This window comes from Rattus norvegicus, chromosome 1 (genome assembly GCF_021556685.1).
Source record: "Rattus norvegicus strain SHRSP/BbbUtx chromosome 1, alternate assembly SHRSP_T2T, whole genome shotgun sequence".
Lineage (NCBI taxonomy): Eukaryota > Metazoa > Chordata > Mammalia > Rodentia > Muridae > Rattus > Rattus norvegicus.
Window position 1 is genome coordinate 254,883,570 of NC_141534.1, and position 27,740 is coordinate 254,911,309.

The 27,740-nt window shown below is 50.7% G+C and overlaps 1 protein-coding gene across 7 annotated transcripts; it reads right to left on the reverse strand.

Annotated features, from left to right (window-relative positions):
* Pyroxd2 (pyridine nucleotide-disulphide oxidoreductase domain 2) lies at positions 1–25,359 on the reverse strand. Of its 7 annotated transcripts, none has more exons than XR_015627443.1 (17): positions 25,193–25,359; positions 22,234–22,253; positions 20,138–20,231; positions 19,986–20,059; positions 14,768–14,923; positions 12,585–12,738; positions 10,476–10,537; positions 10,298–10,395; positions 8,108–8,249; positions 7,630–7,764; positions 6,283–6,355; positions 5,916–6,072; positions 4,307–4,461; positions 2,676–2,782; positions 958–1,170; positions 564–614; positions 1–299 (listed from the first exon to the last, which is right to left on the reverse strand). XR_015627443.1 is itself a non-coding variant. In XM_087564111.1 (17 exons), the coding sequence occupies exons 1-17, from the start codon at positions 25,317–25,319 to the stop codon at positions 229–231; spliced, it is 1,797 nt and encodes a 598-aa protein (XP_087420237.1). In that variant the 5' UTR covers positions 25,320–25,359; the 3' UTR covers positions 1–228.
* Positions 25,360–27,740: the final 2,381 nt, after the last annotated feature.

Here is a 27,740-nt window from a genome sequence, read left to right on the forward strand (position 1 = left end):
GTCTTTATACAAAACATTGTTTTTAACCAGACAAAACCAGCTAATCCAAGGGCACGGGTGAGATTGTGTTAAATGTAACTGAGTCCTTGATTAAGAAACAGTGGCGCCTTGCTAGTGCAGTTGTCTCCAGTGGCATCATGGGAAGCAGGGCATCATGGGAAGATGGCCTGCTAGGCGGCTCAAAGTGCAGGGAAAACTTTTTTCCTTGGGCTCAGAGCTGGTCCAGCATCACATGTTCTTGAGGTCCCTAAAGACTATGTGGGCTGCATTCCGTCCAGCCGCTCCCATGACGCCTCCTCCTGGAACCAAAGGTCTGCTCAGAAGCCCACCAGAAAGGGACAGGGCAGGACTCACGGACAGCAACCACAATCTGGAACAACTGCCAAGGCTCCCTGTAGCTCCCACACACACAGCTGGGGGGAGTAGGCAGGATGTAGCCGCACTGGTCTCTTGTCCCACACTCTGCCAACCTCCCTGCCTCAGCGGGGGGTGGGGGGCACCTGGCAGTTTAGCAGGCAAAGCTGAAGTGTAAGAATCAGGGCAGCTCTTTATGGGAGCCTCACCCACTTGCCAGAGAGGGCGTCGCCAGGAGATGACAACCACAGTGAAGTCACCTAGGTTTGGAGTTGGTATAGCGAGGAATTTCAAGGTTAAGAAACGTTACTGATCCTTTCTGGTCTCAAAGACAGGTGACAAATTAAGGACTGTGAGCCTTCCCCGCCTTTGGAGAAGCCGCCTCCACCCTTCATCAGAATGTGTCCCTACACCTAGGCGGGAGGAGATGTTTACCAAGAGAGGAGGGTGGCAGCAGCCTGGCAGAGGTACTGCTGTGTGCTTCCCCTGTGCAGAGGCTTTGGAACCCAGTGATGGCTTCCCACATCCTCCTCTGTAGGCAAGCTTAGGACAGACACTCACCCCACAAGCCCTTACAGCCCACACAGGAAGTAGGTCACTCACCAGGATGGGCCCCACTCCCACAGAGGTATAGGCCTTGCACGGGGCATCTGTAGTCAGAGTGTTGGGGCACTGGTCGGGCAAAGTAGAGCTGGTCCAGGGACATGGCACCATGAAATATGTTCTGTGGGGGCAAGGTTATAGGGTTCCAGCCGTTAGTGCAGGAGTGCTGTGGGGAGGCAGGGTTCCCAGGTTCCAGCCGTTAGTGCAGGAGTGCTGTGGGGGAAAGGTTATAGGGTTCCAGCCGTTAGTGTAGGAGTGCACTGGGTTTGGCCGCAATGGCTGGCTCTTCCTCTCCTCATTCTAATCCAGGTCCTCCCGCTTCCTGGATGTTTCCCTGGGTTCTAACTCAGGGTGAGAGGGGAAAGAGACATGTCCCGGACTCCGGGTGAAACTCCCAGAGGTATTCCATAGAGAAAAGAAGAGTAGGGATGTCTACACAGTTCAGGAAAATTGAGTGGGAAAGAAAAGGGAGGGCCTGGGGGTTCGTTGTGGACCACTAACTCCCAGTCTGTTAGGAAGACAGGTTGTCTTGCTGTGCTGGCAGGGGCTCCTGCTGTGGCTTGGGGCTTTGGGTAGCCACCATCTCAGTCTGGCCTTGAGTGTCCCCACCCCCACACCTGTCCCATGGGTATTGCCCTGTCAGGAGTAGACATGGTACAGTGGGAACTGCTTCTGCTCACTGGCCCAGGTCAGACTGGCCCAGGAAGGCAAGGTGTCCTGATCAAGGAGACCAGAATCTGCTAGATGTCACCATAGGCTGTTCCTTTGATCGCCCCCTCATCTGGTCCCCATGTGGACAACTTCTTCCCCAAGCCATCCTGCCTTCCTGACGATGCTGCCATCCTGTCCTTAGCCTCTGGGGTTCGACCTTCATGTCATGTCCACCCTCCAGGTCATTCTGTCACCAACACTTCCGGCCCCTCCCTGCCTCACACTGACCATCCATACAGTCTCTGAGGCCCCTCCCACTGCCTGGCTTTTTGCCTTCTGTCTGGATCGGTGCTGTTTGAAACAAAAATGACCAGAGCCATGCATGCAATTTTAGATTTGCTAGGAGCCGCACTTGAGAAGTAAACGGCAAATTAGTGACATTTATGTCAATAGTGTATTTTAGTTAGTCTAATAGATTCCAAATCTGATTGTTTTGGCACATAGTCAATGTCATGGTTTAACACGATGGCGGCATTTACATCCCTGCTGGGTTCCCCACTGATGTGTATCATAGACCACTCAGCTCACTATGGCTTCTTTAGGATCAGTAGCTCCTGTGGCCGGCAGCTGCAGGGTTGGAACTGCCTCAGCTTGAACTCCAGACTCCACATGGGTTCCCTGAGTCCTCACAGGCCTCCTAGACTCATTGCTCCCAGGCTCCCGCGCTCCTGCGCTCCCGGGCTCCAGGCAGGCTTCTAGGCAGCCTTCTAGCTTCTGGCCTCCAGTTTCCTTTATCTGGTAATCCGAAGCTCTCTACAAGGTCCTGCTTCCTTAGAGAGGGCTCTCTTTAGAAAAGGCAGGTAGGAAAGGTGAGGCAGGCTTTCTCTTTCTACGGTGCTTCAGGACTAGTGACCTCCTGAGTGGCACCCTTGCATCTGTGTCCTCTCTTCTGGCCCTACTCAGCTGGGACTCCACCACTTCCTAATGAAGGCTGGGTAAGGCCCAAAGGGGCCAGGCAGAGAGGCAGGTAGAAGACAGTGGGATGAGGCCCCCAGGCCTGCACTCACCCCTCCAGGAAGCCCGAAGATCCTCTCTAGGTCCTGTGGGGTGAGGATATCTCTGCCCAGCACAGATCTCTTGAAGCCGGGGGCATAGGCCTCGATGCAGTCAAACACTGGAGCCCAGGAAAAGCATCAGGAAGAGGGGGACGATAAAGCCGTACAACTCTTAAGTTTACTAAAATCTATTGAATTACATGAGTTTATTTTATCCCATGCAAATTATATACCAGCAAGTAAAAACAAAATGAAAAATGGTCCGTAAGTCAACAATAAATGCTTTATTAGAAGGCCTGTAGCCAGGGCAGCCTCACACCCTCATTCCCTACCCTGATGTTGCTACCTGTCTGCTTGGGAATATGTGACGTAGTTTTCTTCTCCATGCTTTGCCCACGCTGTTTCTTTTGCTTGGAATATTCTTTGCATTCAGGCCTACCTCCATTCATTGTTGAAAACCCAGGTCAACGCCTCCTCCCTTAAGTGCTCTCCTGTCTCTGGTTCATAGCTTCCTCCTTTTGGTCCATAAAGTACTGTGTACTGTGGTGATCTCCTCCCTCGTATGTCTCCCAGAGTGCACTGTGAGAAACTGGAGGGCAAGAGTGAACTCTCCAGATTTATAAAAAATGCTATGTGCTAGTGTGCGTGTGTATGAGTGTGCATGTGCGTGTGTGTATGTGTGTTTGTGTGAGTGTGCGTGTGTGAGCATGTGTGTGAGTGTGAGTATGTATGCATGTGTGTGAGAACGTGTGTGTATGTGTGTGTCTGAATGTGAGTGTGTGAGCATGTGTGTATGTGTGTGAATGTATGTATGTGTATCTGTGTGTGAGTATGTGAGTTTGTGTGTATGAGTGTGTGATTGTATGCGTGATTGTGCGAGTGTGAGCATGTGTATGTATCTGTGTGAGTTTGTGTGTGTATGAGTGTGTGTATGTGTGTGAGTGTATATCTGTGTGTGAATGTGTATGTGTGAGTTTGTATCTGTGTGTGAATGTGTGTATGAGTGTGTGTATGTGTGTGTGAGTGTATGTATGATTGTGTATCTGTGTGTATGTGTGTGAGTGTGTGTATGTGTATATGAGTGTGTGTATGTGTATGTATCTGTGTGTGAATGTGTGTGTGAGTTTGTATCTGTGTGTGAATGTGTGTATGAGTGTGTATATGTGTGTGTGAGTATATGTATGATTATGTATCTGTGTGTGTATGTGAGTGTATGTGTATATGAGTATGTGTGTGTATCTCTGTGTGTGAGTGTGTGTGTGTGTGAGTTTGTATCTGTGTGTGTGAATGTTTGCGTGTGCATGTGTATGGTCCAGTGTAGAGGTCAGACAACTTTAGGGGTTGGTTTTCTCCCTCTACCCTGTGTTACACTAGCAAACTCAGGCCATCCTGCTTGCACCACATGCGCCTTTACCCACTGAGCCATCTCTCTAGCCCTGTCCTTTTCCCTGTCTTAACCTAGTGCCTGATCACAGCCAACACTCGCCGTGCTGACATGAGGTTTCCTTGGACATATCTCTTCTTGGAAACCGCCCCCCCCCTGCAGTGCTTAGCTGGGATGAGGCTGTAAGGAGCAGGGACTGTACCCAGTGGATCCTATGGTGGGAGTCCCCCTGCAGGGCAACCTGCCCTACGTTCTTTACCTTTGTCTGCGTAGGTGTTTTTCTTTTGCTCGTCCCAGACCTTGCCTCCTGCCAGGGTGTAGGGTGTATACTGAGTGAAGAGGGAGACGACATGGCAGCCTGTTGGAGCCAGGGTGGGGTCCAGCGATGAAGGGATGCAGAGCTCAATCATAGGTCTGTGATGTCGGGGGAGCAGAGAAGGTCATGACTGAGGAGAAGAACTCCTGAGGTAAATTTATCTCCATGAGAGAAACAAAGGCCCTCAGAGACCTGGTCTCATTATCGCTGTGAAGCCACAGTGGTTAGCATAGTCCAGACCACCTCTGTGGCATTCCTTGAGACAGGGAGCCCAGGACTCAGGGTTCTGGTCTTTTCTCACTGGCTCAGAGGTGTGCCCCCATCTTGTCTTCCTTCCTCACAGACCTGTGTTCTAATCTGGGCCCCTCAGCTCAAATGCCAGATAGTGAGAACCATGGAGGGGTCATCCCTGAGTCACCAGGTTCTCGAGTGGTCAGGGTCCAACCATGCCTGCCCCTCTCCCTACTGGCCCAGGAATCCTGTCTGGAGTGAACAGGCAAAGCAGAACGTCTAGACCTATTCAGGCAGCATAGTGCAGCGCCCCATGCCTAACTTTTGCCATACTTGTGGTAACCTTTGCCTGTAGCCAACACCTTTCCTCCCTGCTGCACAAGACCCTCAGCTCTCTAGATACACTTGGCCCTCCACGCCTGGGGGCTCTGTGCATTCTCCAACCACAGATTGAAACTATTATAAAGAATAAAAACTATATTCAGTGAACATGCTGACCTCCCCTTGGCATTGTCCTAAAAGCAATGTCCTGTGGCAGCCATTTACCTAGCATTCACGTGTGTGAATTTAAGGCATCTAGAGATGACTGGCAGTCTACCAGATGATGTGAGGTTGTCCCTGAATCCGAGAACCCTTCTCCTGCCCAGGAGGTATTTCCTCTTCTCCTCATTTTGAGTGCTATTCTTCTCAGGACTGTCCCCCACTAACCTGGGACACTCTCAATATGTCCCCTCGAGGTGGCTTGAGCAGGTTTGGCCCCCATAGACTCATGTGTTCACTGTGCTTGACCCACAGAAGTGGCATTATTAGGAGGTGTGGCCTTGTTGGAACGGGGTGGCCTTGTTGGAGGAAGTGTCACTTTGTAGGTGGACTCTGAGAATTCCTACTGCTCAAACTCTGCCCAGTGCTGAAGTACCTCCCCACCCTCACACTGCCCTCTGGCTGCCTGCAGAACACAGTCTCCTCCTGGCTGCTTTTGGATCAAGATGTAGAACTGTCTGCTCCTCCGGTACCAAGTCTGCCCACACATTGCATGCTTCCCGCCATGATAATGGACTGAACCTCTGAAACTATAAGCCAGCCCCAATTAAATGTTGTCCTTTATCAGAGTGGCCGTGATAGTGTTGTCCCTTTGCAGCAACGAAAGCCGAACTAAGACACCCCCTCTTCATCTCCACTGCTCTGATGTCCAGATTTCTTGTCTGAGATATGTATCGTGCTTTTGAAACATGGAGAGACACAAGCAGATTGATTCTGGGACATTGAAGGTTTAGTGTCAGGTACGAGGAGCTCAGAGCACACAGGGCCAGGTCACACCTACCTTTGGGAAGGTAGGCCGCCCTTGGCATCTTCAAAGGCCTGGTGGAGGAGCAGGGTGTCTTCACAGTTCAGGTGGATGGAACACTGATGGTGGGCTTGTGGCTGGTCCCCGGGAGCATTGGGGGCTGCCTGGAAGTTTGGCAGCCTGTCCACAGCCACTGAGGAACCAGAAGGTCAGGTCAGGTCCGCAGCCTCGCAGGGTCCTCCCTTGAGTGTCAGGACATGCTTGTCTAGTGGGCCACACATCTCAAAGTATGATATGTTGGGGACAAGCTGGGGCCAGGGCAGGAGAGGACAGTATGGCTGGGGTTCCCCTGATTTGGAGACTCCCATGTGTCCAAAGGCAGATGCGGTCTGACATCTCTTACCATTGATCTTGGTAACGGGAGACTGGGTGTCCAGCTGGGAGATTCTCTTCACAAAGGCCCCAGGAAGCCACTCCTGGAGGGAGAGACTTCCGTGAAAGGCCTGCAGTAGCCAAGCAGTTCAGACCAGCCCTTCAACCTCTGTCTGAAGGCATCCTCTTCTTCCTTCAGAGCCAGCCCCATACTTCCTCTGCGAGAGCTTCCCGGAGCCTCCTAATTTAGACTGAGCAATGTCTTCGTCTGCATTTGACCCACTGTCCTGGCTGGGAGTAGCTCTCTCCGTGTCCTGCTTGGGACAGGGATAGACATTTTTATGCACCTTACTCTGGCTGGCCATGGCTCTCGCTGCTTCAGAATTGCTTCACAATGTGCATTGGGAGCTGCTGGATGTCGTTAGTGGAAATATTCAGAGACAGTAAGTGGTGCTTTGCCCCCAAGAGCAGGCCTACATATGGGTAAGAACGCCAGCTCAGAGATGCATTATCTTATCTTTCCGGGACAGGGGAGGCATAGCCAATTGCAATGTTCCGAAGCCCTGAGCCCTTCCCGGATGTAAGACCCTTCCCATGTTTCTCCACAGTCCTCCCCCACCCCCACCCGACCCCCACCCAGTGACCCTGGACTGGCTGGGAGACTGGATTTAGCCAATGTCAGCAAATAAGACGGGCCCAGGTCTAACAATGGAGCATGCTGAATTTGCCGGCTGTTGCCCTCTGCCAGGCCTGAGGACATGTTGGAGCCCCTGCACCAGAGGCTGAGGGACACATGAGTCTTTCCTCAGAGTCTGTCCTGGACCAGCTGCAGCCAGCCAGATCCCAAACGACTGAGTCCACTCAAGACCAGCAGAGCCACAACCATTGCAGGTGACACACTGCAGCTAAACCAGCCAAGAGCAACAGATTTCTCTGCCTGTGAGAGAAGGTCTTATCTGCCCAGAAGTTTTATTATTGTGCTAAAAACAAAACAAAATGAAACAAACAAACAAACAAAAAAACCCCAAACCTCCCAGGTCTCCATTCCCAGCATTAATATTGCAATAGATCACTGGCCAATGGTAGAATACAAGTTGGCAAGGGGAGAAATCCAAATCCCGGTAGAAGAAAAGTGGTAAGAATTATAAGCCAGACCTAGGCCCTGGCACTGGCTTAGTCTATTGCCAGCTGTGTGTTCTCGGTCCCCTCACCTTTGTGGACCTTCCCATAACCCATGAGGCTTCTCTACTGTTTGCAAGCTGCAGACTTTCTCAGATAAACCTTAGTTCTCCATCCTGCCTGATGTAATCCGAGCTCCCCACACCACACTCCAAGGCCTGTGCGGCAGACATTTTATCTCTCCCCTGACCCGCCTCACCTGTGGTGTCAGCTCTAAGAAGGTGACCTGTGGCGATGCACAGGACAAGACGACTCTGCTCCTGACCTCCTCGCCGCCCTGCAGCACGACCCCTTGGACACGGCCTTCGCTGTTCACTTGCACCTTAGCCACAGTCTGGAGCCCCAGCACGAGATCCCCGAAGTCCCCCAGAAGGAGGCCCAGGTTGAGAATAGTGGGTGCGGTTCCTAGGCACCCATACTTCTTTATCCCCAACCCATCCTCCAAGCCAGGGGCTCCTCGGGGTGCGCTGGTGCAACCTGCCCACCAGGGAGCACAGCCCCATGCGTGGTTTTGTGACTGGTGAACTTGAAAGGTTGACCAGTTTCAGAAGCGAGAGCCTGGATTCTGGGCTTCACTTGGTTCATCAGTAATTCAAGGGTCTGTCCGAATCTGAGGCTGTCCCACCCTCCACCCTGCATCCAGGCTAACAGTCGGGGTTGGGGAGAGGGGCTCACACCTTCTCTGTGAAGATACTTGCTCCATGTGCAGTAGCCGAGCTTGCAATGGCATCTGAGAGGGCACCCATGCCACCCTGGACATAGCTCCAGGCGCCCTGCATCCCCTCCAGGCTGCCCATCACATGATGTAGCAGCACATACCTGAGGGCGGGGCACAGAGCACCGAGGGCTGAGGCAATGTCCTAACTCAGTTTCAGGAGCAAATAGCCCCTCTGTTCTGGACCTTCAACCCCTCCCCAATCCAGCCCTTTCCCTGAGCCTTTGTGTGAGCTCAGTGCCCTGCCTTCCCATGCCGCATTCTCTCCCTGTACGTCTATGTGACATAGGACTCCAGCTTCCGTGAGCTGCAAGCATGGCAAGCGCCAGCCTGTGTCTCGCTCCTATAGGCATCTCTATATGTGTGCATTTCTGGTGACCCCAGAACCGTCCCCATTCTCGGAGCTGGCCATTTTCAGTGTCCCCACCCAAATGAAGGGCACTTTCAATGCTCCACCAGAAACGCTGGCATCAACCTTGACTCCACATCACCTCTGCAGATGCTCACATGCCCTGACTAGCTGCTTCTCTCTTCTCTCCCTCACAAAGCACAGACCAGGGTCACTGGCTCTCCCTAGCACTTGTCCTGCAGGTCACCTTGGTGGAGCCTGGAGCCCTGGTCTCCTCCTTCCTTTCAGAGCCTTTGCTGCACAGTATTGCCTGAGAGGGAAGGCTAACGTCTTCAGGTGACGCCCATTGCTCCTGCCTGCTGCCAGCCCAGTCTTCCCCTCACACTGCACAGCCCTGCTCAGCTGAGTCCCTTTGGTTGCTGGAATGGCTTGCTTGTCCATGTCACTCCAGCCTCTGCACCTGCTGGGCTGACAGCCTGGGACCTCTTCCTTCCTCATCTATTTTCAGCAAACCCCTTCTCTCCTGTTTCCAGCATCCAGCACTGGTAGGTGCTTATCAACAGTTGCTAAGTGAAGCAATGGGTTTCTCAAAGGTGTGTTTTACAAGCCAGCTTCCCTGAGACCCAAAAGAAAAGGACGGGAGGCCCCACATCAGCTGGCTAGTCAAGAGCTTGGCAGAGTGCAACAAACGCTGTCTTCACTTCTTCTCCATGGCCCTGGGGACTTCGGGATTGGCTTGACCTCTGTTGAAAAGCCACTTCCTAGGGGTGCTTTCATCCTGAGAGATAAGCCACACTGACAGCTCTAGTTACACCTTAGAAACACTCTTGGTGGTCTCTTCCATCTCTACATGTCCATGCACACACACACACACACACACACACACACACACACACACACACACAAAGACACACACACAGACACACACAGACACACACACACACCACATGCACACACATGTACATGTACACATGTACATACACATATGCATATACACATGCATACACACAGGCACATATACATGTACACACATGCACATACACACATGAACAAATACACACGTACACACATGCACACACACATACCACACATGCACATATACATATGTATATAACATATGCACATGTACACACATGCACACACATGGTCGTATACTCATGTACATACACATGCATATACACACGTACACACATGCACACGTACATGAACAAACACATGTGCACAATGCACATATACACATGTATATACACATGCACATACACACATGAATACACATGCACACACACACACCCTTCCACTCCTGCTCTTGCAAGAGGTCAAGGAATTCAAAACAGAACCACAGCCCTCACTGTTTGACTGCTTCTCTCCTATTGGGCTCTAGGCACACAGGTCCTCACAGAGGAGGGAATACTCAGCCCTGGCAGGAAGCTGTGTGTATGCGGGGAGCGGAGAGACACAGGCTTTGCAGGAGTGTGGAAGGAGAGTGGGAGGAGTGTGGGGGGGGCGGGGAGCAGAAGGACAGAAGCTACTGACAGCAGGAAGAGGCTTTGTCTGAAGACACATGGAGAGGAACAGCTAAGAAGGAATTCTGGGGTTTAGACGGCATGTGCTAGAAGTCAGCTCTGCCTCTTAGCCATGCGACTCTGGGCGGGGGCACTTCTCTGAACTCCGGCTTTCAGATGTGACTCTGGGCAAGCTCATTCAACATGCATGCTATGCTGATCTTCATGCCTGAGTGCTAGATAAGCTCTGAAAACCTCAGGAAGTGTGTTCTCCTTCAGCAGCTGCCCCGGGCATACTCACCCACTCCCCGGAGTGTGAGGACTCGTCATTGCTCCAATCACAGCGTCTGTTGCCAGAGTTGCCTTCAGAGGCTCAGACTCAAACCATTGGTCCAGCACCTGAAGAGCAAAGCCCGAGGAAGGCTCAAGGGCCTGGGTGGCAGGAAAGCTCCCCTGGGCCATCATCTGGCCACACTCACCTTGGAAATGGGGGCTGTGAGGACCTCGTAGTACTGGGGGAGCTGGGCTCCCAGGGTGCGCCCTGAAAGAGAAGTGCAAACATCATCAAGTGAGACAGGCTTTGTGGAGACTCCTTTCCATCCCTAGAAAAGAAAGAACAGGAAGAGGCCTAGACGTGGTGGCTACAGTGTGACATTGAAGGGCAGTGTGTGCTTACAAGGCCCTGGGCCCCCTTTTAAATCCACTCAGCTCTGTTTCTTTTTAAGATGGGGGACACATTTCACATGCTACTGTAAGGATAAATTGTAATGGAAAAGACGTGTAATCTTGTGGGCACGAGTTATATTTTAGCGCAGGGGCAGGGATCATGGGTTTTGGCCACTGTGGCCCTCTGCATACCTTTGCAGTTACCAATGGTACTTGCTTAATAAATATTAACTGAATTTATAATAATCGGTATTGTTATTTCATGAGGCTCCCGGGACTGGAAATCTGAAAGGAGTGCCTGCTTTTGGTGACAGAGCTGACTTGCTGTCTCCATTTCCAGATTTGATAAACACCCCGCATAGCCGGCAGACCTGCTCTGACCTTGACTCTGGGCTTATTCACGCGGCTCACTAGCCAGTGGAATATTTATAAACGGTCACAAACAGAGACTCGTAACTGGCCTGAGCAGAGGGACTCGCCCCCTGAGCATGTCCACTGATGCGAGGAGTACATGTCAGTGTAGCACACACAGGACGAGACACTGAGAACAGAGAGGCACCATGCCGGTTTTCCTCAGCCACAAGGGCACGTGCACGAGGCCGGACTGGACCTGCTGATCCTGCCGGCATCAGCTGAACTACAAAGGACCCGGGAAGGAACTGCTGGTTTTTAGACGCCAAAGGAGTTTTGTGGGGTTTCTTTTTCTTGGGACCATAGCTAACTGATTCAGTATTTTTCTAGGATATGGGAATTTGTCTGTGTACCCAAAGGGTTGTAGAAAATAACAGCATATTTGATCGGGCTTCTATCTTAGACCCTCGGAAGACCTCACTAATTGATCACAGACCTTTTAATTTTTTGGGGGGAGGTGTCTACATTTAGTATTCTTCCTCATGTGGAGGAAACTCTTCACATCTTCCTGTATCTTATATCATGACCTAGCTGGGGCTGTGGCAAGGCGCTTCACGCAGGCTTTGATCTGCTTCACGTATTGAAATTCCAAGAGCCTCAAGTGAAGGTTTCAGTAGGAGGCGCCCTTCCTTCTCTGGGCTTCTCTGGCACCACATCAGTTCATCTAAAGATGCATGCCCAGAGGTCACTGCCTCAGGAGACAACCAGTCGGGAACAGGGCCCCTTCCTTCTCTTAGAAGTGATCCGTAAGGACCGACATACCTCCTGTGAGATGAGTACATGCCTCAGAGAGTCTCATCAGGGCCAGTGTCTCGTCTCCCACCAACCCATGGCCAGTGCCAACACACACCCTGGTACTGGTATTCCCTTGGGGCGGCGGTTTGAATAAGGTATGTGCCCCTGTCAGGCCCATGTGTCTGAACACTTGGTCCCCAGTTGTTGGTGCTGTTTGGTGGTGGTGGTGGGTGGGGCTTGGGGAACCTTTGGGAGGTAGAGCCTTGCTGGAGGAAGTCACTTCGAGGGGGCTGTAGGAGTGAGTGTATAGGCCCTGCTTCCCTTCAGTTTACAGCCTCTAGTCCCTGCATGTGGATGGGCTCTGGCCAGCGAGCTTCCGGCTCCAGCTACCTGCTGCCACGGTGTCTTTGCCACTATGGACTCTAACACTCTGAAACCTTATGTTAAAATAAACACTTCCCTCCTTAAGTCACCCCGTCATGGTATTTGATTACTGCAACTCACGATAACTAAATGGATCTGAAGTTTCCTCCTGGAGGATTGAAATCCCCCTTTTGGGTGCCTTGGAGTCACCCTTTTAAGTAATCCCAACCCTTTGTCTTGGGCTCTGTTTTTAGGGTAGCATAGGCTGAAACTCCGGGAGTACCTGGCAGCCTCTGTGGGCCATGGCCTATTAGCTGACTACACATAGTGGCTCCCTTGAAGCTGGGGCTTAGGTCTAGAAATCCAGAAGGTCACTCCCCACACCCTGACCCGTGTACTTTAGACTTACGTACCTGCCTTCAGCAGGGGCCTCAGGGTGGACAGTGCCCTGAGCCTCTGCAGCAGGGAGCCATGCTGGAGGGCTGCTATGTCCACTGGAGCTGCGTCCAGAAGGGGGTCAATGGCTAGCACCAAGCACTTCATGAACTCCTCGTATCTGGGAAAGGCCTGTAACAGAGCTTACACGTTAGCATTCTAAAGCCCGGAATCCCATAGGATACTGTTCTCCTGCCTGGTCTGCTGGGCCACACTCCCATATGGTTGCCATCCCCCGTAGTGCAGCCCTGGTGGCAACTCGGGCCACACCCCCAGCTGCGGCTCAGCTTGGCTCTGCTCAGGTCTCATCTCCAGGTTCCTGTGTCATACGTGAGGGGCAGAGCAGCTTGGGCAAGAGGACAGCCACCAAGGCCAAGGGTCAACATCGGCCAATACTAGCCACTGAAAACAGTCACACGTCTGAGGGTACAGGCTCTGTGATAAAAAACGTTCAGAAATTCTATGTCCTGCTAGTGACTGGTGGAAGGCAGATCTCCTCCCAGCATGCTGGCCGCTCTCTTTGAGTGCCTGACACGTTTGCCTCATCCCATGTAGCCACAGAAGGCTGTGTCTTCTTAACCAATAGCCCCCACAGCAGAACTGTCCACAGACAGTTCCAGACTCTGCCCTCACACGGGCTGGGGGATAGGGACACTGATGGAAGTTGCTACCAGCAGAAATTCCTATTGATTCTTACCCTGGGATGCTGAATTTCGGCTCAGTGATATATATGGGTAAACCCAGGAAATTGTGGTGTTACATACAGTTCTGTAGTAGAGACCTTTTAAACTTTTATTAGCACTAATGATATAGTTTTTGCCTAGGCCAGACTTGCAAAATGACAGCTTTCAAGCACAAAAGCATAGACTGAGGTCTTGGGGTCCTTTGGGAAATGGGCCCACCCCTCCCACTGTGTGGTCACTAGCAAGTAGGGCCACAGACACTGGGACGAGGGGTCCTCAGCACACTACATCAGATGCTCATGACGCTGAGGGTGTGGGGGGTGAGAGGACAGTTCCAATCATCAATCAGAGCTACGATCTTCATTGGAGCATCCCACAGGTACAGGCATTGGAACGGTTTGGGATGAAGTGATGCTGTCTGGGGGAGGCTGAAGAAGCTTTGAGACATGGGACTGTTGGGCAGGATGTAGGGCTTACAGGCAAGCTCTGGGGGTCACAGGCTGGCTCTGCTTCCACACAGCTCTCTGTTCCTGACAGCTGAGGAGAAATAACCAGCACCTGACTTGCCTGCTGCCACAGCCGAGCTGCTCCCGTCATGCCTTCCTGCCCTCATGAACCGTTCCCTCTTAAACAACAAGCCAGACGAGTCCTTCTTCCTTTAAGCTACGTCTAATTTATCCTCTGTCACAGCAGCTAACATGGCCAGGCTCAGGATGCTCTGCGTAAACGTGTGAGTGCTGCATGCCTGTGGCCGTCCAGGCTTTGCCCAGTGCTAGATTAGCACACCAGAAGGCAAGGGCATTGAGTGTACAACCTAGGGTTTTTTTTATAAGCCTCCACTGAGATAGGATTTGGTGGTATACCTACAGCCTGCATCCGGGGTGGTACAAGAACGGCCATTCTAGAATAATTCCTCAAGTGCAGAACGCCGCCATAGCAGGCCCATTACATCACCCGCTGACTCATCTGGACAACGTCAGCAAATGTGTCCCTGCTCTAGAGCTGCAGGAAGCAGCAGGCGTTCCCCATCTGGTGTGTGTTCCGGGAGGAAGATTTGCACCACCACGGACACTTTCTTGCTTTGGTTGTCATGGATTGATGTCAGACAGAAAGAACATTTTCCTGTCCTTAGTCCTTCTTGTGGTCTTTCATGGGCTTTGGGATGGGTAACACGTGGGGTTCTGAGGAAAAGCAGAGGGGTAACGCATTCCAGAGAGGCCGTTATGAAACTCAGCATGCCAAGACCACCTGGTCAGCAGCCTCAGAGGGACACATGCAGCTCTGGGAGTCCCAGTGTCCACTGCTCTTAACCACTGAACACACCAATCCTGGTCAGAGTGCCTACGGTCAAAGGCTAGCATGGGCCGAGTTGTCCAGGGAAAGCAGTCTGTTCAGCGACAGCCTTGGCATCCACTTCATCTCAAGAGCTTGCTCTGGGGTTTTGAGGGAGGATTACAGTCCCCGCTCGCCTTCCCTACCTGAGCATCCTTCCGAGAGAACTGAGAGATTTGCTTCTGGTTTTCAGCCATGTCTGTGCCCAGCAGGAGGGACCTGGGCGGCTTGCTCAGCGTGCCCTCCTCCAGCATGGGGGTGAAGGAGTAGGGATTTCTCAGATGAAGTTTCAGCCCATGTTTCTGCAGAACACACAAAGCACAGACATTTTAGGAATCAGTGTTTCTGCTCTTGACCTTCCCAGTTCTGTTTGTGGGACCAGTTAGGTGTGTTTGTGATTGGTCCCGAGGTGTACAGACCTGGTTCCTATCTTTTTTGTTTTTTTAAAGATTCATTTATGTATTACATCTAAGTACACTGTAGCTGTCTTCAGACACACCAGAAGAGGGCATCGCATCCCCTTACAAATGGTTGTGAGCCACCATGTGGTTGCTGGGATTTGAACTCAGGACCTCTGGAAAAGCAGTCAGTGCTCTTAACCACTGAGCCATCTCTCCAGCCTGGGTTCCTATCTTTTTTAACAGAGGTTATAAATAACCCTCTTGTCCAGAGAGAGACCCAGTGATAGACCAATAAAACCAAGATGCACAATTCCACACCAAGTCCACCATATCGTAACCCGTCCCCACCCATCCCCCTATACTTCTTCATCAGAAGGGCACTCCAAAGCTACTCCTACAACACCACACCTCTAGAGAGCCACACAGTTCAGGGAGTTAACATAATTTGTACCCACGCCACTTTAGAAGGCAGATCTGTACTTCAAAGCCACACCTCTGTGGCCCCCAGGCTCTGAATCACCCTCTTTTATAACTGCCTTCCATCACCTCAGAAGAAAATGAGGAAACTTTAAAGACAGACACTGAAGTAACAGCTGTGTGAAAAATCCACTAAGCACAAGGTGGGCAAATTAGTCCTTTAACTTTTATATTTGCATGTCAGTCTACTTTGTGACTGTCGCTTTAAGTGGACGTCTCCTTCACACATTTAAAGTTGGCTTTGATTCTCTCGAGCTTCCTCACAGCTTCTCCAAAGGGCCAGTGACACAACAGAGGCTCAGCTGACAGCAGCTGGCCGCTTTCTGGAGGTTTCTTTGTCCAGATCCATGGCCTGCTCTCTCACTGTGTCTCTGCTCAGGTGCTTATCAGCAAGCCCCACCCAGCACCGGCCTTGGGCACACTCTCTGTCAAAGTCCCTGTCACCCCATGGCTAATTATATGCACATTTTATCTGCATTTCTTGAGGCAGGGGACATTGCTCGGCCACTGCTGTTTCCTTCACACGGGCGTGGCACATTCATGACACGTGCTAGGAAAAGCTCATGGAAAGATGATCTTACCAACATTCCAGGAGCCACCCAAACCAGAGACATTTCATCACCCAGGCATAGGAATTTACAGAGCAGAACCCAAATGTGGATAGGGCCTGGCCTGGGGGACTTTCAGCCTTTTTTTAAACATTAAAGTTAAGAAATTTTTATTACAGGTTGGAGAAACTTCTGCCTTGGGTTCTCTTTTTTAAATGTAATTGTATATATAGAAGTATTTTGCCTCGTGTGTGTGTGTGTGTGTGTGTGTGTGTGTGTGTGTGGTGTGTATGGTATGCGTGTGGTGTGTGTATGGTATGTGTGTAATGTGTGTGCATGCATGTGTATGTGGTGCATACATGCATGTGTGTGTTTGTGGTGTATGTGTGTATATGTGTGTGTATGTGGTATGTGTGTATGGTATGTGTGAATAATGTAATATGTATGCATGCATGTATGCGTGTGTGCATGTATGCATGTGTGCGTGTGTTCATGTGTGTGTGTGGTGTATGGTATGCATGTGGTGTGTGTATGGTATGTGTGTATAATGTGTGTAATGTTTGTGCATGCATGGGTATGTGTATGTATGCATGTGTATGTGTATGCATGCATGTGTGTGCACACGTGCATGTGTGATGCATTATGTGCCATGTGCCTATGGCTGTCAAAGGACCCCGTCAGAAGCTCTGAAATCAGTGTTATAGATTGGGGTGAGCTGTCATGGGGGACTTGAAGACAAGACCTGTACAAGAGCAGAAAGGGCTCCTGACTGAAGTACGGAGATAGCTCTTCAGCCCCTGCTTGGTTCTTCCTAATATGATGAACTGTTTAACTGCAGGGGCTATCCTCAGCTCCTCCTTTGCCCCACCGCTGACACCTCTTATATTGCTAAGTCAGCTCTGTAGAAAGTGTACTCTCCTCTCCAGCTCCGTGCCCTCGGCACAGGCTGCCATCTTGTGGTCCACTGAGCAGCTGCCTCTGGTATCTGGCCTTCCATGCCATCTCCAGCATGACCAGGAACTAATCTATAAACTTCTGCTCCCTGACTGAACACCTCCTCTGGCTTCTCAGTGTTCCTGGATGAAATGCAGTCCTAGTGTGAGCTGTCCCTGCCCTGTTCCCCCACATCCCTCTATAGTGGGATGCTCTGGCCGCAGGGGCTTTCTGCTCTGCTTTGGCCTACTTACTTCCACTTTCCTCTGACCAGGCTCTCTCTCTCTCTCTCTCTCTCTCTCTCTCTCTCTCTCTCTCTCTCTCTCTCTCTCTCATGACATGGCTAGATCACATCAGCTTGTGTGTCATCCCTTCAAGGAGTTCCTGTCACCAGGGGAGTGTGGAACTTCACTTCTTCCTCTCACTCTGTCTTCCAGTTTTCTTTCTGTCACCTAATGTTCGCTTACCGTGTTTCAGATTCCTCACTGTACCTTTCCCAGGCTTGTTCTGGGCCTGGTGCAAAGCTAGGTTTGAGGGGCCTCTCCTAGGCAGATTTCCTCAGTAAAGCAGGAGTGGGAGGAGCATGAATGGAAGAGACCTAGAAGATCTCCCAGGGATAGGAGGGAGGCTGCCTCTGCCCCTCCCCAGATCTGCCACCATAAACTAGAACTCTACTGATACAAATTCCTTCAGCCATATATAGTATGATACGGACTGAAGATCCTGGACCTTAACACAGGCTTTGGCTAAGTTCTATCCAGTTCTGATATTAATTTCCTCAACTCATTCTCTCTCTCTCTCTCTCTCTCTCTCTCTCTCTCTCTCTCTCTCTCTCTCTCTCATTTCTTCATTTGGGCTTCTGTCATCACCTGCTTCATAGACTCTGGTACTTGATTCTATGAGCGTGGTTCTCAACCTTCCCAAAGTAACTCTTTACTACAGTTCTTCATGTTGTGATGACCCAAAACCATAAAATCATTTTCGCTGCTACTTTATAACTGCATTTTTGCTACTGTTATGAATCATAATGCAAATACTTTTGGAGATAGAGGTTTGCCAAAGGGGTCTGGACCCACAGGCTGACAATCAGGGTCTTAGAGCAAAGAGCTTTATAAATGGTGCCCACGGGTCTTCTTCATTTCATGCAGGAAGGACTTATGCAGTATAGGAGGCTCCACGGTTCTTTTTTTCCAAGATGGGAGACAGCCATCAGGACTGAGGTGGCTGAGTTTAGGAGGAGGAGGAGGAGGAAGAGGAGGAGGAGGAGGAGGAGGAGGAGGAGGCGGGGAGGGTCTGTCAGTGAACAGAGGTGAGCAGACAGGAGAGAAGAAGAGGCAGGGAAAGGATCCTTCCAGAAGGCTCAGAACCCAGAAGAGGCCCCAGTCCTCTAAGACAAGTGACATGGGAGCTCAGGGAGTCCTCTACAAAAGTCTGAACTGGGTGAAGGAGGGGAGTCTCCTTTTAGCCAAGATCTCTGCACACATGAGAGAAACTCCCGTTTTACTACTAAATGAGGCCAGACCAAAGGTAAGGACAACAGACTGTGATAAGAAAGTGCCAGCAACCATGCCCTTAAAAGGCGAATATTGAAGTGGGTGTGGTGGGGAACACTCGGGAGGAAGGCAGAGGCAAGTGGAGCTCTGTGAGTTTGAGGACAGCCTGGTCTACAGAATGAGTTCCAGAACAGCCAGGGCTACACAGAGAGACCCTGTCTCAAAAGACCAAAAAACAAAAAAAAAGTATACACGTATATTGTTACACCCCAACTGTACCCACCAAACCTCTCGGACCCTCACAGTGGGCCTGCTGGAGCTAAGGGGTAAGTGATGGCTGGAAATACAATTATTCCTTCCTGGCCCAATGTCAACAGAATTAAGGGTAAATTAGTGGTAATAAGTGCTGTTCCTCCCTGGTCACAAAAGGGTAAGGTAAACTGAGACCATACTTATTCCTCCTCCCTGTTTGAGGTACAACCCGAGGTCCAGGCCACCAAGAGCAACTAACTCTTAGCTAAATGTAAGTCTCATTCCAAAACACTAAGGTTCAATATTCCCTGGTCTCGGCCTTGAAAGGTGGAGAATACAAGGCCCATGTTACCCTGGGGAAGGAGCAATCTTACACTGCTCCAACAAAAACCCAGGGTGAGGCCACGGGTACCCGGTCCCCACCCCCCGCCCCGATGTGCCGATGTTGTGGCTTACTCTTCTGCTTTGCACACTATTAAAAATATAACGGCCTATCCCTCACGAGCGCTTTCTCCTGGTATCTTGACATCATGTTCACGTCCCCCTCCCTCCAAAACACACCGCCTCTGAGTTTCTTTCTGTGTCTGTTTTTAAATTCTTTTATCTCGGAGACCAAGAATGTGCCAAGGGGACTCTGCCCACAGCGGCACAGTTTCCTGATCGTGCTATCAAGAATGGTGGATGTCGAAGTTTAAGGAGGGCAGCTTTGTAAACTCGGGTGCCCAAGGCTGCATGTGGGTGCTTTATAAAGACCAGATAAGGGAGCTGGAGAGGAGTTGGAAGCTCCTGCCCAAGGCAGCAGCCAGGTGCTGCCATGCAGACTGAAAGTCTGATGGTAAAATAACAAACAGACAGATAGACAGACAAAAAACAACTCCCCCAAACCCTCATTTTTTTCAAGAGGCCTATTTCTTATTTGAGATTTGCTAGATCTTCTTTTTTTCTTTTTCTTTTCTTTTCTTTTTTTTTTTTTTCGGAGCTGGGGACTGAACCCAGGGCCTTGCGCTTGCTAGGCAAGCGCTCTACCACTGAGCTAAATCCCCAACCCTGATTTGCTAGATCTTAAAGCACAGGGTGGCTGAGACAAAATCAAGCTATAGCATGCAGGGCGACACGTGTGGATTAGAGCCTGGAAGGGAAGAAAGACCTCAGGCAGCAAGCTGCTTGGGGCATGGGATATGATGCTTCCCTCCCAGGCCAGGAAGAAGGGATCACCACCCCCACCCCCACAAATCACCAGGCCAAGATGGGCCCATCTACCTTCAGCTCCAGGTCTGTGTAAATCTGGGGCCTCAGTAAGCTGAGGAGATAGGATGCTCGGGAGAACTTGAATCCTGGAACCAAAGCAGAAGAACCAGTCACCCCCCCCCCCCATCACACCTACCTCTCCCCACACCCTTCTCAGGACTCACCAGGAATGATCTCCTCAGTGACAGCTGCACCCCCAATCACGTGGCGCCTCTCGAAGACCGCGGTGTTCACCCCTAGTCTCTGGAGGTACGCTGCCTGGGAGGGCACAGGGTCCTTTCTTGAGCCCCTGGGGTTGACCAAGGAGCCTCACTGCAGGGCCTGCACCAAACTCTTGGCTATGATGTCTATGTGTCCTCTCAGGTCTGGTGTGCCTACGTCCATCCCTCCACTTCCCAGATGAAGATGACTTTCCTTCCTTGAGGGGAGGCCTTAGGGACACAATTGCATCATGTCTACTCTGCCCTCGGTATCCTTCTCCTTCCTCCCAGCCTGAGGTAAGCCCAGTTCTTTCACTGGGGCACATCGGAGGCAGCATGGTGGGGCTGTGGACGCCAGGTCAGGACCTCCAGGTTCTGGTTCTCACCCTCATCTCGTTCCTGCTGACCTACACGCTCCAGTTCCCTCACACGTGGGGTAGGCTAATGATTACAGTTCCCACCTCCACAGCTCACAGGGCTGGTGAGGGTGACCTTAGCTCAGTGGTTCTCAACCTTCCTCATGCTGTGTCTTTTAATACAGCTCCTCACGTTGTGGTGACCTCCAACCATAAAATTACTTCATGGCTACTTCATAACTGTAATTCTGCTACTGTTATGAGTCGTAATGTAAATATCTGATACGCATCATATCTGATATGCGACCCCCCCAAAAGGGTCATCACCCACAAGTTGAGCTGTTCTCTAGTGAATACTTAAAACAGGCATAATTGAGTATGCCTTGACACCTGTGGCCATAGCAAAACTTTATTTGAGAGAAACGAGAGATTCAGGGTTTCTCTTTTTTCTGGTACTTACTGGGACATTAAATTGAGCTAGGCTAGACCCTACAGCCCGAGAGAGAGAGAGAGAGAGAGAGAGAGAGAGAGAGAGAGAGAGAGAGAGAGAGAGAGAGGTATATGTGTGTATATGTGTATGCTAGTCTAGACCTGCAGCCCTGCAGAGAGAGAGAGAGAGAGAGAGAGAGAGAGAGAGAGAGAGAGAGAGAGAGAGGAGGGAGGGGCGGAGGGAAAGAGAGAGAGAGAGAATATGTATAGTTAGCCTAGGCCCTACAGCCCTGCGGGGGAGTGGGGGGGGGAAGGGAGGGAGAAGGAGAATGTGTATACATATGCACATGCACATGTGTGTGGACATGCACACACGTGTGTCTTTGTACCACTGATATTCATATGGCAATACAGATGGTGACATTCCTAAGTCACCTTTTGCGAAGTTCACTTGGTAACCACCGTGTGGGTGTAGCTAGCCCACCATGCTCGGAACAGTTGTTGTGCTTCCCCCTACTTTACAGATGGGAAACTGAGGTTCAGTGAGGGTTAACAGCTTACCTCAGGCTCCCAGAGCTCTGAGCAGAGGAGCTGGGAACCTAGTCTCCAGATAGATCGCATTGAGAACAAAAGAGTGAACCCGTTAGGCTGGCCTGGCATGCAGAGGGAAGCCACTCGTCTCACTTAAGAGACAAAAACTACTTCCCAGGCCAACATCTGTGAAGCTGGTTGCTCTGAGACTATGGGAATGAGGAAGCACTGAGTAGGTCTACTGCACAGCGGTGTCTGAGCCCAAAGGGCTCACTACCAGAATACCAAGCACTCCCCCTCTACTCCACACAGGCTCTGAGATTCCTCTGTTGTCTTCGTTTGCTGATAATATCTGATCGTGAGCAAAGCCCTACAGTTTAGACTGTATATTATATTCTTTCCTTCCAACACTTTCTTTCTTGGGGAGCACAAACTGCCTTGGTGTGAGAGACCCTCCCCACTCCAAGCTCCAACTTGTTCCTCCATGCCAGTGAGTGACATTTCATAAGCCTCAGACCCTTCCAAAGGCCATGGGGACCACATGGCTTGGAGAAGGACAAGGAGGCAGTCCATGATGTCCCCTCTAGCTGGCCTGGATCAACACTAGATGCATGGACAGGTGGACAGACTGCCCTTTCCTTTGTTGCTGTGGCTTCTGTCCTGCTTGCTTTTTCAAGTCCTCCCTTTTGCTGCTGGAAGCCACTTGCTCAGGGGACACTGAAGTAGGACCAAAGAGGTACTCACTGCCACCAGCCCATTGTGTCCTGCAAGGAGACAAGAGACACAAGTGTTACCAAATACATGTTCTTTAAGCGTGCAGTCCCGCTGTCTCTCCCCAGGCCCCAGATAGATTCAGCATCTCAGGGGGCATCAGGAAGCCCACTCCGGTTCTGTTGGCCTTGGCTTCGAAGAAGCTCTGCTCCTTGCTTCAAGGTCAGAGAAAAGTTCCTGGACTTCTAGTATGGAAGTGTCATGGTCTGGATTTGCATGACTGGGAAGGCTTCAAAGGTATGTGTGGGCAGGGGCTGAGTGCCATTCATGGGGACAGCTGCTGCCACACATAGCTTGTTTGACCCAAGGTGCATGGAACCAGGCACAGTAGTGTCTCTGTCGGTCCCCAGGGCTCCAACAAGGAGATACGAATAATTCAGAATTTTTAAAAATGAAGCGAGTAACTCATAGGGCATCAAGGTGTGCATCAGTAACAAAGTAGGCTACACCCTGCAGGTCTCGGGTGTTGTGCTGGAACCCGATCTCTTACAATTTCCCAGTGTTCTTTTTGTGCAAGCAGCACCAGGGCTATAGCAAGCACGCAGGCCTCAGGCTGTGCCCTGCTCATGGAGACAGGCCAGCAGTTGGAGAATCATTCACAGGTAGAGAATAGGCCATGCGGGTGTCAGCCAGCTTTGGGGCCCCCGGTCATTTTTCTCGATGGTGACAGGTACCACTCTTACCTTTCAGATGTCAGTAGATGTGTGTGATCCCTCAGCACCCACCTGGACCCAGCCTGGGCTCAAATCAAATGCCCAACTCTTATCTGACAAATGTCCACCAGCAGGGGAGCAGCCATGACCCCTGTGATGAATTTCTCCATGGCTGAGTTGCTTTTGTTTTAAATTTCCCACACGGAGGCACCCAGAGTTTTAGAGGTCACTGAGCCAACTTCTCGGCCATTAGTGGAGTCTCGGAAACTGGATTTTTCAAGCCCTTTGCTCACTATTCACAAAATAAATGTACTTTACACCATGACCTAGCATACGCCTGACTAACATTTTCACGGGACCAAGGCTCCATGCCCTAGCAGTAACCCATGCTGTGGTAAGTTTCTGTGATGACCTATGTCATACAGTGGTTCTCACCCTTCCTAGTGCTGCGACCGTACACCTCCTCACGTTGTGGGGAACAGCCATAAAATTATTTTTTGCTGCTACGAATCATAATATAAATGTCTGATATGCAGGATAGCTGATATGTGACCCCTGTGAAAGGGATCATTTGACCCTTAAAGGAGTCAAGACCCACAGGTTTGGGGAACGCTGTGGTTTTATTTTTAAAATGTTATAATTTTTTCATAAGAAAGTTAAAAGAGAAAAATGCTTGTTAGGCCTGCCATTGGTGTGAACCAGCAATTGGAGAAACCATTCTCTGAGTATATACATAAATTCAAGGCAGGCAGCCTGGGTTTTACCTGGCCTGACCCACAGAGAGGCATCTGACAGCCAGTGGCTACCTTGAAGTTCTTAACATGTAGGGCAGAGAGAGAGAGAGAGAGAGAGAGAGAGAGAGAGAGAGAGAGAGAGAGAGAGAGAGAGAGAGTGTGTGTAATATGCATGTAATATATATCCTTCATATACAATGTGGAACCTTGGGGTGTTGAGGGAGGAGACTTAGCAGTGTCCAGAGAAGCACTCAGCTGGCTGCAAGGCTGTAACAAACATGGCTTTTCATTGGTGGCTCACCAATCTTGGAAAACTAGCAAAGGTTCCTTGGCAAATGGTCTCAGTTCAGCCATGAATGACAAAGAGACTTCAAGTGACAAAGAACAAAACCCCAAAGTCCAGTCCCCAAGTCCTCACTGACTTTCCTGTGTCCCCTTTTGCTTCAGGACCTGCTAACCCCCAGGCCTGAGGGGATGTCCACTCAGAAAGGCACAGCCCTTGAATGGAGCTTGCTGACCTTGGGCCCTGCTGCTGTCCTTTCACTCCCTGTGTGGAGTGTTGGGTAGATGTGTTTTCAATGGAATGAAACTTGGCATTTAAATCGAGAGCTCTGTATATTTGATTTGTAAAAACTGCGTGAGACATATCTTTATTTTAGGATCGATAATAAAAGCAAGTCTGTGTGTAATAAACATTCGTGTGTGCACAAATCAGAGAGGGTGGCTCTCAGTAGACACAAGAAGAGGCCAAACCAGGCTGGTATTTACTTAAAGCTGTGTGAGGTGTCTCACAGAAATGTGAACCTGCTATCGTCTACGTAAGGGCACAGCTGGAAATAAATGCCTCCAGGCCCCAAAAGTGTGAACCGGAAGGCCCTGGTGTGGAGTGCAGTCCGGCCCTAGGCTATGCCTCAGTCTATTACCCAGCACACGTCAGTGCTGTGAGCCTGAGAGTCGGCAAGAGGTTGCAGGACGACCGCTATAGCAGGTATCTATGTCTGAGGGAAGCCATGGGAGATGGCACCCTTTGTGGGTGCGCATTAGGGTGTCTGGGAACCCCCAACCACCTTTTCCCTTTATGAAACAACTCTGGCTTCCTCTTCTAATGTATGATCTCAGAAGTGAGATGGGTACCAGAACTCACAGTGGGATCTCATTTGTCTACAGTCCCGAGGTCTTTCTTCCTCACCCTTAAGTACCATAATGCTACCTGCATATGGTCCCGGAAGGAGTCGCTCATTTTGCAGGAGATACAGAGAAATTCCTACGTTTACTTAGTCACTCCTTGTCATTCTAGACAGAAAGGTTTAAACTCAGAAGACAAGAGCCCGTTCTAGACCACACAGAACCCCAGGGCGGAATCAGAACCAAGGGATCCTGACTCCCAGACCAGGGAGGACTCCCATCACAGACCCCGCTCACTGGGACTCCCGGCCAGGTTGTGCCCCACAGCAGAGGCAGCAGGGAGGCTCCCTGGGGTCCCTCAAAGGCCCAGTGGGCAGGACGCTGCCTTCCCTCCCTGAGCTCTGGCTTCCTTAGCTTTACCTGCTCCTATCACCACCGCATCGTACTCGGGCTTCAGGCACCCGTTGGCTCCCGACTGAACTCGTTTCCAAGCAGGACAGGGAGTGGAGTGCAAGGCCCTGCTGAGACCTCGGCCGCTGGCAGCCATTTCTGCCCCCAGCAATTTGCTTGCAGTAGGCTTTCCAGAGGCCCAGGCAGGGGGAGGGGCTAGGAGTTACAGTCCAGTGTCAGCCTTGGCCTTGGGCCACGATTTCCCAGGGTCTGAGCTTCTGTGGCTCTGAGTTTGCGCAAGCTAGTCTTGGGAAGGGGGCGTGTAGGCTAAGAATTGGCAGTCTGTGTCGCCTCCAGGACTCAAGCGAGCACGGACCAAAAGGAGAACAATTAACTAAATTCTACCCGGCCTAGTGGTGGACTAGAAGGGGAGGAAGGGAGGAGCCAAAGCGGAGGTCCCGCCTTCCTCTTGCCTTCTTTTTCAGGAAGGGCAGAAGCCTGGGGCGGGGCCGAGATCCTACCCAGTGAAAGGGCACAGTCAAGTCAGACTTTACTCCTGCTTGGTGGGTAGAGTCCGGGACACTGCTTCCGGGCACTGTTGCAGGAACCGCCACAGTCATCTTTCAGTACAACCACACCAGTGCCTTTGGACAACAGAAAAGGCCACCTATGTCCCCAAGAGCTGTTCTCTCTTGCACACTCCACTGAGGCCAATCTTGCTGGGAGGAAAGGTTTGAACAGTTTTGTTTTGGTACCTTTCCAATTTTCCAAAGGCTCTCAAGGATTTGGGCTCACACCTGTAAATTACCTCAGTTAGTGTGCTTCTACACTACCCTGTGCCCTATCTTGAACAGAGGACCTGTCCACTTGTCAGGAGTCACTCCTCTGCAGGAGAAGGGTACCGAAAATGGAGTGCTGCAATCTGAACTGGGCAGCCTAGTGTGGCAGTTTGGACAAGAGGAAGACAGGGGGAGAAGGGGTAGCTAGATCATAAAACTGGTGAGCTTCCAAGATGGCTGGTTTCCTCCTTACCCTCCTGACCTGGGACTAAAACCTGACAAGGTTTTTCTCTAGTTGTGCTGTTTTATAAAATGTGGTATGTTGCAGTGGAGGGGGAGGGGTGCTTTTAGCAAGCCCATGCTGAGGCATTTCCATGAGGTAGGTATCAGTCTTACAAGCCTGGCCCTTGTTCCCCACTAGGTAACTGCTGGGCAGAGCCTACAGGAATTGCTAACAAGTGGGCTTGCCTGCCTAGGGACCAGACCACAGGTTCAAGGCCAGTCCAGATCTTGCTTACCCCAAAGTTGTGGTTCTCTCATCCTCCCTGTCCTATTTTTGTTCAAACCCAAACCATAAATTGGCGGAGGAAGAACTCCTCAAACACTCTTAAAAGTCCCAGCCCTTTGGTTTCTGGAGACCCCCTTTGCTGTGCAGAGAGTATTTTCTCTGTGTGTACCTTACTGGGGTGTATTTTGTCACCCCCCAATAAAAGCCTCTCTCCAACAGTTCTATTTTCTGTTGTGTTCAGAGAATTTATTTCTCTGGCTCTCAAGATTCCCCCCTCCCTTTTAAGTCTTTACCTGTCAGAGAAAATGAACGGATCAAGAGCCCTAGACGGTAGGTAATAGAACACCTGGGTCAGAGATGGCTAAAACCCAGCGGGCACGCCAAAGATGGCCGTGTAAGAGGGCCTCTGAGAACCCCTTGACCCTCAGCGTGGGCTTCACTCCACACACCAGGAGGGCTTACACTGTCCACGATCACTCCTGAAACCCAAGTGCAAAGCCTCTACCCACACTCCCATGCAGTCCATTAGAAGTGGATGTAATAGAGAACTGCGTCTGCATTCAGTAAGTAGACACCTGCTTTGTCTCTCTTCACTCAGCAGGTAGAATAATGAGTTAAACGGCATTTGAATAGTTGGTATAAGACAGAGATTACTTAAAGCCGAGGGGGTTTGAGGGCTCTAAGCAAATGCTACAAGTTTGTTTAAGGGACTCAAGCATCTGCAGATTTCGGTATCCCTAGAATATACTCCACAGATACCCAGGGATGATAGTATAGAAAAGCCAGGGGTATGGGTTAAACTGGATACCTCGTGCCATGTGGCCTCTAGGACTTAAGAGAAAACGTTTATATTTTAAAAGCAGGTATCCGAGGGGCTGGGGAGATAGTTCAGCTGGTCAAGTGCTTGCCACACAGTCATGATAACATTTAAAAAAAAGTCATGAGTGGTGGCTCTCATGAACTTGTAACCCCAGTGCTAGGAGTCAGGGGAGGGAGGGAGGTAGGTCTCTGGAGCTTGCTGGTCAGCCAGCCTAGCTTAGCTTTAGACCAAGTTAAAGACCATCTCAAAAACACAAGGTGGACAGTATCTGGAGAACTCTAATAGCTGACCTCTTGTTTCAAGTACACATGTAAAACACCCCTCCTCTCCCCCAATAAAATGGGCATCCTAAACAGTGTGGGTGGTAGACATATATATCATATATGATATATATTTCAACCTTTCCAAATTATGGTATTAAGGAGGCAGATGATTCTCAGTGCCACAGGGAAGACCAGGAACGGGCTTGGA